This window comes from Stegodyphus dumicola, chromosome 2, assembly GCF_044657685.1.
Source record: "Stegodyphus dumicola isolate Sdum_Otavi_A_Nest chromosome 2, ASM4465768v1".
NCBI lineage: Eukaryota > Metazoa > Arthropoda > Arachnida > Araneae > Eresidae > Stegodyphus > Stegodyphus dumicola.
Genome location: NC_140769.1, coordinates 128,981,064 through 128,993,251, shown reverse-complemented (window position 1 = coordinate 128,993,251; position 12,188 = coordinate 128,981,064). Strand labels below are relative to the sequence as shown.

Below are 12,188 nucleotides of genomic sequence, written 5' to 3'. Positions count from 1 at the left end.
CCAGAGTCGAATGCATTAGCGTACACGTGCGTCGTCTGCGGGGCTGTGATTGTTGATAGGATATAAACGCACGATGGGTGTTCAGCGATTTGGATGCTCGAATTCCTTCAGGACTTCGCCGCGGTTCTCCCAAGAGTTGGGTAAATTTTATAAGGTATCAAGAAAAAATGGGTAGCCAAGAATATATGGATGACGAAAGGAGATGGGGAATTATCGGCAGATTGGAGGGAGACAAATCACAAGGACTTGGTGGCTGCAGAGCTTCACGTAAAGCCCACTGTCGCCTGCAGTATGTAAAAACAATTTGAGGAGACTGAATCCGTATCGAAAAGACCTGGACAAAGTCGACCAAGATCCAAACCGACGAATGAGTATCTTTATTTAACTCTTTCAGAGCAATGACTCAGGAGGGCTATAGCTTCAAAGCCCTCACGTGAGCTATATGCTACCGCTAGAATCCGAGAATCAGGGTCTACAGACAACATGAGATGGGGTTGCATTTCAGAAATCCCGCTGTTTGAATCCGGCTTGCAGCTGCACACAAGAGAACGAGTTTATCATAGTGCAGACTGCATATGTCTTCGACCAAACTTCACGTGTATACCGTGCTTTTTACAGATGAGTCCATAATAAGCTTGGACACTGATCCTCTGCGTACCCATATCTGAACAGAGTCTGAAACATAATACCTTTTCTCCCTCATCAGGGAAATTCACTATTTTGGAAAAATGGTTCTCCATTTTGGTAATGGAGATGTAATGGTTTGGGCAAGCACTATGTTGGACGGCCCTGCATCTGTTTGGAAAGGCTTTGAGGACTGCTATGAGGTATAGAAAGGTGATCTTAAGAGCCCTATGTTCGAATTTTTTAGTGGCGCAGTTGAAAATGGATTCCTGTTAATGGACGACAACGCAAAAGGCTTAGATGCAGTCATGCACAAAAGGCTTAGATAGTCGACGATTACCTGGAAAGTAAAGATATTTTCCACACGGATTGGCCAACCAGATCTCCTTAACAAAATTCTACAGAGTATACCTGGGAAGACCTCGGGAGGGCAATTTTATTTCGCTATCTCCCTTCGAGAACCATTCCGGTATCGAAAACTGCCTTGCTACAATAATATGATAGACTGCCACGAGACTCCTCAACTGGCTCCTGCCAAATATGCCATCATTCTGTGCGATCTGTGTGGCTTAGAGGGAGTGCGCCATATCCCACATTAGACCCATTTTCCGTTCGATTTAACAACACGGATTTTGGAGATCCCTGCATTCAATGAGTTTTATTGATAATCATGGGTACATATTGAATGGTACATCTCTTTCTCTGTTACAAATGTATTTTCATACTAAATTTTTTGAAAAATATGTCCATTAGATTTCAGAAATTAAACATAATTCTCTTAATTATGCACACGAGTGTATGCAAAGAATAAAGTACATTACTCAAATGTATTGTTATGAAGACAGGAAAAAGTAGTTTTCATAAAATATGGCACCATGTCTTGTCCTGGCTAATGGCTGTGTACGAAAGTACCGAATCGGCAATGAACTGCAAGTGCGTCTTTATTCACAAGTTATATTATCTTCCGTGTTATGTCCATCAAACTCATGTTGTTGCTGATGCTCACTTGTCTGATGTATATTCAGCCCAAGCCCACGATATTCCTCGTGGCAAGGAGCGCAATATTACGCTGGTCGTTGGTAGCAGCTTTGAATACCTTGCAGATGACAGTGAGATTTAATTCACTTCTGCACCCAGTTTTGACAGGGAGCCTCCAGAGGGACGGGTCCGAGGATCTCCTACCCCTGTTCCCCTACCACCAGAGCCTCTCCAGAGGCTATTTGCCTTGCCCCATATTTAGAGTGCGCCCATGCCGCACGGACACTATAACATTTACAAACAATAACTATGACATTTACTTGTCCGGGATTCGAACCCGGTCTCTTCGGCACGGCAGTCAGCGACGCTAACCACTATACCTTCAAAATCATTATTACATATATGCACAAGCACACACACGCATATATATATATATACAGACAAATAGATAGATTTAACAGTTAATACATATAGAAAAAATAAATTTCTTTTTCATTTTTGATTTTGACATTTGTTGCCCACTTTCCTTGCGGTTTACCACTAGTTTTCTTTTTTAGTTGGTTTTTTGCTTATGTTTATTCTGAATTGAATATGAGATGGATATTAAACGTATTATTTAATTTAATTTTTTTGCACACACACACATATATATGCAGGGATATATATATATATATGATGGACCAGCTTTTGATCGGAATAAATAGATTGGTGAAGAATCATAGACGTAGTTGAAGCTCAAAGTATCAGACGATAAGTTTAAAAAACAGGATACATTTATTATTATTCAGGAGAAATAGCAGATACAAAAATCAGATCTCCAGAGTAAATAACTTTTGTATGAAGTTTACTGCATCGTTACATTAAAGAAAAGACTCCGATATTCCTTAGCGAGTCCTTTTATAGCCTCTGGAAAGGCGGAGCTTCCAAGAAATGACGTCAGCCTCGTCAGCCAATTCCAGTTCGCTTTAAATATTTCCAGAACATTCTATAACTGTACGTGTAGAAAAGGCGGGAAAAACAACTTGACTACGGGACTGTGGATTTAATTCCACGTACTTTCAAATAAGAGACCGTCGCCATTAAAAATGAAAAGAACATACAGTTAGAATTTTAAGTGTATTTTTGACTATGGAATTTTATTATTACATATATATATATATATATATATACACATATACATACGTGCGTGTGAGAAAGAAAGAAATTACAAATAAGAAGAGTTAGGATATGCAATTGAAATTCCCTTTTCTTGCAACTGAAATTCCTTTTCTCCTCAAAAAATATAACTGATGTTTCCGTTCTTGAAAATTTAATTGACATTTTGCAATTTATATGGTGTAGAGAAAAGGTACACACAGAGGAGAAATTACAAAACATTTATGTGAGAAACGTACAGCAGACCATCGTGAATCATCCAGTAGGTATTAAAATTAAAGCTTTGTGAAAATTTAAAGCCTCTTGTACCGAAAATGAATATGGATTAAATATTTAAGCTAAGTAGATTAAGTATTCAGTCTCCATACTTCTGACTGGAATCCGAATAGACTGCAGACCCATATAAAATCCTTTAGGGATTTTCACTATGAAAATTTAAAGCATAATTTCGATCTTAGTGCAGTCAAACATTTCAACATGTTAAAATACGCATATTAATGATCCTCACTGAGCTAAATGACTTCGCATAGTTCAATCTAAAATTCCATCTCATATAATTGCTTTTAATGAAGTCGCCTCTAGCAAACTAACGGCAAAACATACATCTTAAGGGTCAGAATATATATATATATATATTTTTTCCTAAAATAAAAGTTTCTATCAAAAGTGGTTGTTTTATAATTATAAATAATTATATTATATTATTATTATAATTTTATAATTATAAATAATTGTAATTATTTAAAGAAGTAACGCTAAGGCCATTTTTCTCTGTTAATATACATTAGAAGGTATGGCAAATAAGATAACTCATCGGGAATGATTTATGGTTTATAGCTTATTTTATTATGGCATAGCCTCAAGGACTATGTGACTAAAATGACGGATGCTCTCGTGGATGACTTTCTGACAGAGCTGACTAGTGTACACGTTAAACATGGGCAGCTGGCTGGCTGCACGCACATTTTCGTGTTTTCCATGTTTAACGTGTTAATAAGATCCAGTTTTCCTTAGAAACTCCTCCACGAAGCCAGCGCTCTCTTCTGTGTAGTGCCTTAGGGCACAACACATAATAGTATAATAATATGGCAAAGCACTCGTATGCTATTTGCTTAAGCGAGGGTTGCCTTCATGGAGAACTTTCTAAGTGAAACTTGCTCGTATACATACTACTCATGGGGCTAGCACGGACCAAAATACCAGTGTTCAGCGATTTTAGCGCTCTGCCACTGGTTGGCCGCGCATCAGAACTGATCACATAAACATCCAACATTTTCTATATAGCTATATTGAAGCTAAATGTTTTTAACCATCAGATTTATACAAGTTTTGCTTCGAAAGGTACTGGGAAAACTGCACGCGATATTGATACACCGGTATTTTTACGCAGTATAATGTTATAAAACATTCTGGGCAGTTTTTTTATGCTAAATTTCTGAATACTTATATGCTACTTACAAGCCTGCCTGTCATATAATATCATACACCTATTTTAATATTTTTATTACCTTAAATAACATAATAAATAATCAATTATTTTTTAAAATAAGAAATAAAATTTTTATCCTGTTACTTTGTGGTAACAAAATTTCTGAAGGTATTTCAAAATATTTAGCCCAAGAACGGAAGAAAACATAAAATTGAAACTTTAAAAATAAAGATTATGCTTTCTTTGAAAACGGCAACTTTCTAAGCTTATTTACTCACTACAGCATTTCCATGTAGTGTTGTTACGGTGAAAGACCGAAATCTGGAGAATGTCGACTTTCACCGGTGAATGGTGTCAACATTCACATAGTCTCTTGGTGTATGTCCGAAATATTTTCCAAATACTATTATTTCTGACTTACACCGGTCAATGTCGACATTCACCATGTACTAATGGTGAATGTTGAACATATAACAATATTATATTTTCTTCTCCGTAATTCAGTCGCGAATAAACGCGCTTGAGACTTGAAATAAGAATTTAAGAACATGAGAACCTAAAACACACAATACATTCAAAATGAGAAAGGAAAATAATAGAAGATAAAAACTTACTTAAGTATACAGTAGGTTCTAAATGAGAAAATAAAATAACAGTGATAAAAAAATTACTAAATTATGTGATTCAAATCTTATTTATTGCAACAACTTAAACTATTATGGGACTTCATGACCTCTCTTTTCGACTTACACCACAGCATATCTGTGATTGTCGACATACACCGGTGAGGGTCCGAATATACAAGAATGTAGTGCAATATTCGATCTTTCTCCAACGTATTTGGTGAATGTTATCATTCTCCGATGAAAGTCGACATTCTCCAATTTCGGTCTTTCACGGTAACAGTGTCACAAACTTTAGGCAGTTTCACTAATCTTTCCTTGTGGGATAAGAAAGATGTTCCCAAGGGTTCCCAACATTAAAGAAAGATCAAGAATTTTAGTCGAATATGAAGCTTATAAATATACTGCCTAACGTTCTGTAAGAAAAAGACAGATCCTGTTACTTTTATTTTTCCTCCTAGCTAAGTGCTTACTCAATTAAAAGCAAATGGAAAGTTAATCTATATAGTTAAATAGAAAACATTAAGACAGAAGATTTTATGAAAGCACATTATAGCCTTTCAATTTTGCTTACAGTTTGCTTACAATCACACAGCTTATTTGGAAAAATAAACAACGGCGTTTCAAGTGTTGCTTAAATTTTCTATTTAAATGAAAATTTCTTGTTAATTTCGTGTTAAGTATGGAAAAAAATCTGGAATGTGTTATCATTTTCTCTAAATAATAAGAATGTTCAATAAATTAGCTTCTGTTCAAACGAAGCTGCTCTTAATTTCCATTTTTAAAAATAATTCTCTGAAGGAAAAGAAATATAATATTTCCCCACAGAAATTCTTATCTTAGATCAACAATAAATGTTCACACAAGTACCTCTACTGGGCAAGTTTATGGCGATAAAATGAAAGATTATTGCACATTTTAATGACACAGAACACGAGTTTTACACAAACTGTGACGAATGACTTTATTGTACTATTGTTTATTATTTCAAAATAGGAATTTCAAGGCAACTGCCAGCCCCGACCACATGCGATCATAACTCGCGTCATCATCACCGCACAGTATCCATTTTGTCCCCGTCATTTGTGGCTGTCTTTCAAGTTAGCCTTCATTCGGGTACGTTTCAGAAAGCGATGCACGCGAAACATCAATGCAGTGGAGGGAAAAATTAAGCGACTCGACCTTTTTTTTTTTTTTTTTTTTTTTTTGCCCGCAGCTGTTTTTTAGATGGTTAAGGCACAAATCAGGTGCGGAAAATAACCTGGAAATACCTGTCTTACAGTAGCATATTATATTCCGGGTGCTTGTAATCCACGAAACGTCAAGTCATCGATTTAAGTGGTCCGGTAGTTTCGCACATATCTTGCTTTTGATGTAATATGGAAGTAATCCTTTGTATACTATTTATAATTTCAGATCCTCTGCTTAGTGACACAGTTACAAAAAATGACTGCTACATGATATTTATAAATAAGCATTTTTTCACCGAAATAAATACTTTAAAGTAAGCAAATATTTCAGAAAACTTCTCGTAAGAGAAGCATTCATATGTATGCATAATTGCACAGTTTGCCCTGATTTAATTTAATTAATTTAAAAATACTTAAAATGCAAGGCATTAAAATGCAAGGAAGGCTTACAGCAAAATTTCCTAAATTTACTAACATAAAAATTCTCTTAAATAATACCTGTCTATGCCTCCAATGTTATTTATGTCTCACTGTATTTCAAAAACGCGTTTCGGATATGTTCAGATAACAAACAGAGATTATTTAATCGGAAAAAAATTTTCTTTGAGTAGATTTTGGAGATAACTATATCAAATTTGAGGATGGTGTGAAGCAGGTTCTCTTCTACTTGACCAAATCGCTCATCTGAAAAGGAAAAACACAAATCAACCTTCGTTATCTATTCGTATTTAGGTCCCTTAACGACAGTTTTGACTATTCTATGCAATTATCAATAATGCTTCATCAGTTAGTGAATTCAATCTTCTCAAAGCCTTCCACATTTACAAAAGCATATCTTAATTTTTCCATACTTAAATATTCTTTCACTCAATAGATGGCGCTAGATTAATTTTATCTTCGTTCCGCTTATGAATTCCTGTATAAACTGTTGTTTCTCTCACTTTTTAAACTAGAGGGAACTAACCATCTTATTCTTGAAGTAGAAGCATCGACCTCAAAATGCATCGAATTTTATTTAAAATCCCCGAAATTACAGATAGCTTTCTTGTCTGATTTTAAATTTTACATTGAAGAGTTTACGGCAATTAAGGCACGTACGGCAATTAAGAAATTTTTACTTACCATTTAGCACGTGTACGGTAATATTAGCAGGATCAGCATATGATGGTTGGCAGGAGTAATTTCCGGAGTCTGAAGACTGAGCAGTGAAGATCTGCAGTCGACTTATCGTGGTGGCTCCCTTGTCCGTAGTCACTTTGATACCTCCCCTCTGAGAGTCATAGTTGATCATTCGGTCATCATGGTACCAGAAGACATAAACAGGAGGAGTAGCATATTCAGTAACTATGCAAGTCAAATTTATAGTGCTACCGCTCTGGATGTACAACAGTGGACCCTCAGGTATTGTTGCCTTGGCAACTGCAATAGAAAGAATAGAATACATAAACTTTCAAATAAATTTCTTCCTCTTATTCTCCCTCTATCCCCCCCCAAAAAAAATAAAACAATGAATAGATAGAAAATTTCTATATAAAAACATTCTGAAAAATAAAACTTAAAACATTGTATAAAACATTACATGTAGCAGAGCGTCAAAACTCATTTTAGATATATTTTATTTTATGAAGCGTTTTAAAATACGTTTATAGAAACATAAAATCGGCTTTTTATAAGACAACCATCTCTCCTACCTGATCTTTTACTTTTTCCTCGCTCTTAGCTTTTTTGTGTCGTATCTATATTCCTTTTCAAGTGGCTGCAAGGAAACGACTTAGCTTTTCCATTTGTTGAAAAGAAGATATTTTACATTTTTATGTTAGTGCCGATACCGCATCTGATGGTATATATAATAACTTTATGTAAACCATAAGGAATGGTAAGCTGCGTTCTGAAATTATAATTTTAGCTTAAATGAGAGTTAACTTTTTAAAATGCTTAAAAGAGTTCACTCAATATGGAAGTTATTTCATCCATATTAACATACATATATATACTTCACGTTTGGGTATGAATTGTATAGTGAAAAATTAGGAGTTTGCAAATGATTTATCTTTCACATATCAGTTAATTGATAAATGTTTATGTTGACATATAAAAAGCTAAAAAATCGACAACATTTTTTATTTTTTTCATAACTTTATATTTTAAACAGTCGTAGATGACCAAATTTACTAATTTTTTTTTTTTTTCATATAAAGTGGTTAACATATAAAATCATGAACACATTTAAATTTTAGGGGAAATATGCTTAAAAGAAACATATAATGACTTTACAGGGGCACCCGAACTAAAAGTTGGTGGGCAGTAATTCGTCACCACTAGGATTTGAAATGGTTCCACCAGGGATTATAGGTCCGTTCATCCCCGATCGCACTTAAAAGGGAGGTTTGGTTTGATTTGGTTTATTAGATTACGGCAAAGCACTCGAGGGCTATCTGCCTTAAGGGATGGATGCCTTCGTGGGGGATTTTTTTAAGAGAAACTGGCTCGTATACACGTTACACATGGGGAAAACCGCGAAAACACCCAAGGAGCCAGCCCGTTCGAGGGATTCGAACCTCGAACCGAACTGCCAGTGTTCAGCGACATTACCGCTCGCCCGCAGGTGGGCCCCCTTAAAAGGGAGGATTATGTAAGGTAGTTTCGTCCTCCTTCCAGCATGCCTTCGCGGTGTAGCGGTTGCACACTCGGCGCGTATTCGAGAGGTCTAAGTTTCAGTCCCGGCGAGGGCACTGGCCATTTTTCACGGCTCCAGCATAAAAAAAAAAAAAAAAAAAAAAAAAAAAAACACTAATGACATGTAGTAATGTGTAACTCTACAGTGTAAACTAATGTGTAACTCTACAGTGTAAACTAATGTGTAATTCTACAGTATGATGGAATACTTCAGAACACATTTTACAACATTTAAACGAACGGAAGATATATCATTTGTTTCTTTTCTAACCAATATTTAATATATCAGTAGATAGTGTGTTTATCCATAAATATAACCGTTTTGTTATTTTTTAAATATTCGATCTGGATTTATTCTTAAACTTGAAATTTAAGAAACATTTTTATTGATCCTCCTCCTTCTGAAGTAGAACTCATAGGAACTTATTCAACAAATGTTTGTTACGTAAGTGAAGAATTTTTACTTCCGTCATTCTGAAAAATTCAAAATGCGAATTACATAGTTAAAGAGAAAAACTATCAGACTTACTGCATTTTTACTGAGAACGTAAACTAATGACACAGTATTAAAAACTTTCATTACAGTGCACATTTTTATTGAAATCCTGCATTTCGTTATTTCATAGAGAAAAAGATAAACATTTAAGACAGCTACAAAGAAAATAAGAAGAAAATTTTTCGAGATAAATAAAATGCCCCGCAGGAGATTTTAATAGCAACGTCTTTAAAATCCCTTTTAGTACTTCGAATAATACTAAATTATTAGAAAGTTTAATTATTCTACAAGTAAATCTTTTGAAATTTTAATAATTATTAATAATTATACAACAATTGCATGAAGATTAATTAAAGACATGCAAATCTTAACCGGAACAAATTATGTATAATTCAGTTGTTTTTAAAGCAAAAAATGCACAGTTTACCAACATATAAGAATAAAAAAAAACTGAGCTCGTTAGCTGACCGAGGCGAGTAACAGACTATATATATATATATATATATATATATATATATATATTTATATTTATATTTATACACGTTTGGTGCGGCCGATTGCAAACAAAAAGACATGTGCACAACCACATGCTACAGCAGTCCTATATACAAAGTTTCGATGATTTGAAGCTATTCGTTTTCAAGTTATGCGAGATACATACATTGGTACATGTAGACGTCAAGAAAAAAAAGTGTCTTCTTAATCCATGGCCCACCAGCGGCCGAGCGGTAAATTCGCTGAACACTTGTATTTTGGTCCGAGGTTCGAATCTCGTGAACGGGCTGGCTGCATGGGCGTTTTCGTGGTTTTCCCCATGTGCGACGTGTATACTAGCCAGTTTCCCTTAGAAAGTCCTCCACGAAGGCATCCTTTCCCTTCTCGAGGCTTTGCCATAATCACACACACTTCTTAATCCATGTAAATCCATCCATAATTGCAATCCATTTGGGGAAAAGAGTCCTTTATTCTATCCTTACTTTCAGATGTCATGCAGAAATATCGTTGAATTGCATTCCATAGAAGTCAAAATTGATATTTTCGTTGAAATATGATACCCGAATTTTTTAGCGATTACAATACTTCCTTTCCTTTGTACAAGAATGTAAAATATGTGCTATTATTTTAAATAATGATTATACAGAAATCTTCTTTGTTTGAGTTTTAGTATAAAATCATTTTTATGTAGGACGTAAAATCCGATATGCTTTATATTCTACGGAAATTCCCCAGAAGGGTTTAGAAATTGTTTCATAAACTAACAATAGTTCAAAACTCACTGTGATAACTGCTGAGTTCTCTAGCCATCTGTTCGTTATTTTTATGCTGCATTAGCTTCGAAATCGCCTGCCTACAGCTGCTGCATAACGAAAACGATTTGTATGGGTGTGCATAATAAATTTCTAGAAACAATTCTGCTCTGAATATATGAAGCCTGAATATCTTTTAAGCATTAAAAACCTTCTGAGAATACGTACCCTTTTCCTTTCGCTTACATTAGCCATTATATCATCATGACCTTATCATACTTGTACATTAGGATCGCTAGAAACCTTGTAGTGTCATTAGGTATTTTGAAAGGAGAGATGAAAAATTAGCAATGCTCTCGCCGGGACTTGAAGCACGCAAGTCTCGAATACGCGCCGAGCGTGCTTACCACTACACCATAAACGCATGCTAAGAAGGCAGGAGAAATACCTTATAACCTAATTGATAAAGACCACAGACATTGGCAACTCGATCCAAATTCAAATCCTGGTAAATGTCCTCCTTAAAATGTCTTCAAAGACATTCTTACATTTAGGTAGGATACGCTTGTCTTCCTTATTCGATTAAGGAAGCAGATAAAGATACATATTGCATATTGATGTATATACTGTAACAAGATATCTATATCCAGAAGGCCTCCCAGCTGGGATATTGGTTAGGGGAGCCTATTGTGATACCAAACGGCTCGGGTTCGGATCCCGGAGAAGGCATGGGCGCAAGTTGTCTGTCCCTTCATAAGGTAAAGGTAAAGGTAAAAGTGTGGGGGACACCAGCGATGTACCATAGGTCAACTGGTAATGCCTTCCCATACTAACTCTTTGAAAAAAAAAAAGGAGGGGGGTAATTGCAAGTTTTATAAGAATGTGTCCCTTCATAAGAGGTATCAGTGGTCGCCTATTAGGTGTATCCATAATAAAATGACCAACGCTTCCTACCTTTGGGGAAAGCCTAAAAAGTAGCTAGCGCCCGCCTCTGAAAAAATATAAAAAACTATCCAGAAAATGTCATCAGTATAAAATGCTCTAGTGCAGTTATTAAGTAAATTTCTACTATATAGTAAATAGTAAGTGGTAAGTTGGTAAATAGTAAATGGTAAGTTGGTAAATAGTAAGTGGTAAGTTGGTAAATAGTAACTAGTCATTAATTATATCATTGTCTATAAATATAATGTTAATGAATTTCTATTTCTTGATGTTTATTCCATTAAAACTTCAAGTCTTCTTTGATTTTTGCATCGTTCAATAAATTTATGTTATCTTAATGTCATTTTAAATTCGTTATATTTCAAAGAATTTGTAGCATGCAGGTAAAACATTACTCAATTTTCATGAAATAAAATTACATTGTTGGTTAGGCCATGACGACTACAGCTTTATAATTACTTTAAATTATAAAGCTGAAGTGCAGGACTAATATGGAATTTTTCCTTTCATAACCATTTTCGTTTATATAGTAGAAGATTAATTTTATGGAGAATATATGAATGAAATGTGTTACTTTGATGAACGAAGCCTTATCTCCGAAAAGTAATCAAATATGAATTCGCAAAAAGAGGAAAAATCAAATATGCACGTTTGATTAGAAGCTTATGCTAAATTATCAGAAAATGGGCTTTCTTTCATTTTTTATATTCCTTCGGCTTACAGAGATTTAAGAGTTAGTCTAAACGCAGTGCAGATATTATTATGTTCCTTAAAATTTCTTATTATGATACTGTTATCTTCATGCATTTATATCATGTTAATAATGAC

General features: G+C 34.9%; 1 protein-coding gene across 1 annotated transcript in view; it reads right to left on the bottom strand.

Moving 5' to 3' along the window:
• Positions 1 to 12,188, bottom strand: part of LOC118194936 (hemicentin-2-like) — a 265,664-nt gene that overhangs the window by 119,303 nt on the left and 134,173 nt on the right. Inside the window, exon 4 of the mRNA XM_085810221.1 lies at positions 7,122 to 7,418. Coding sequence (XP_085666347.1) covers positions 7,122 to 7,418 — 297 coding nt within the window. The remainder of the gene's footprint in view (positions 1 to 7,121; positions 7,419 to 12,188) is intronic.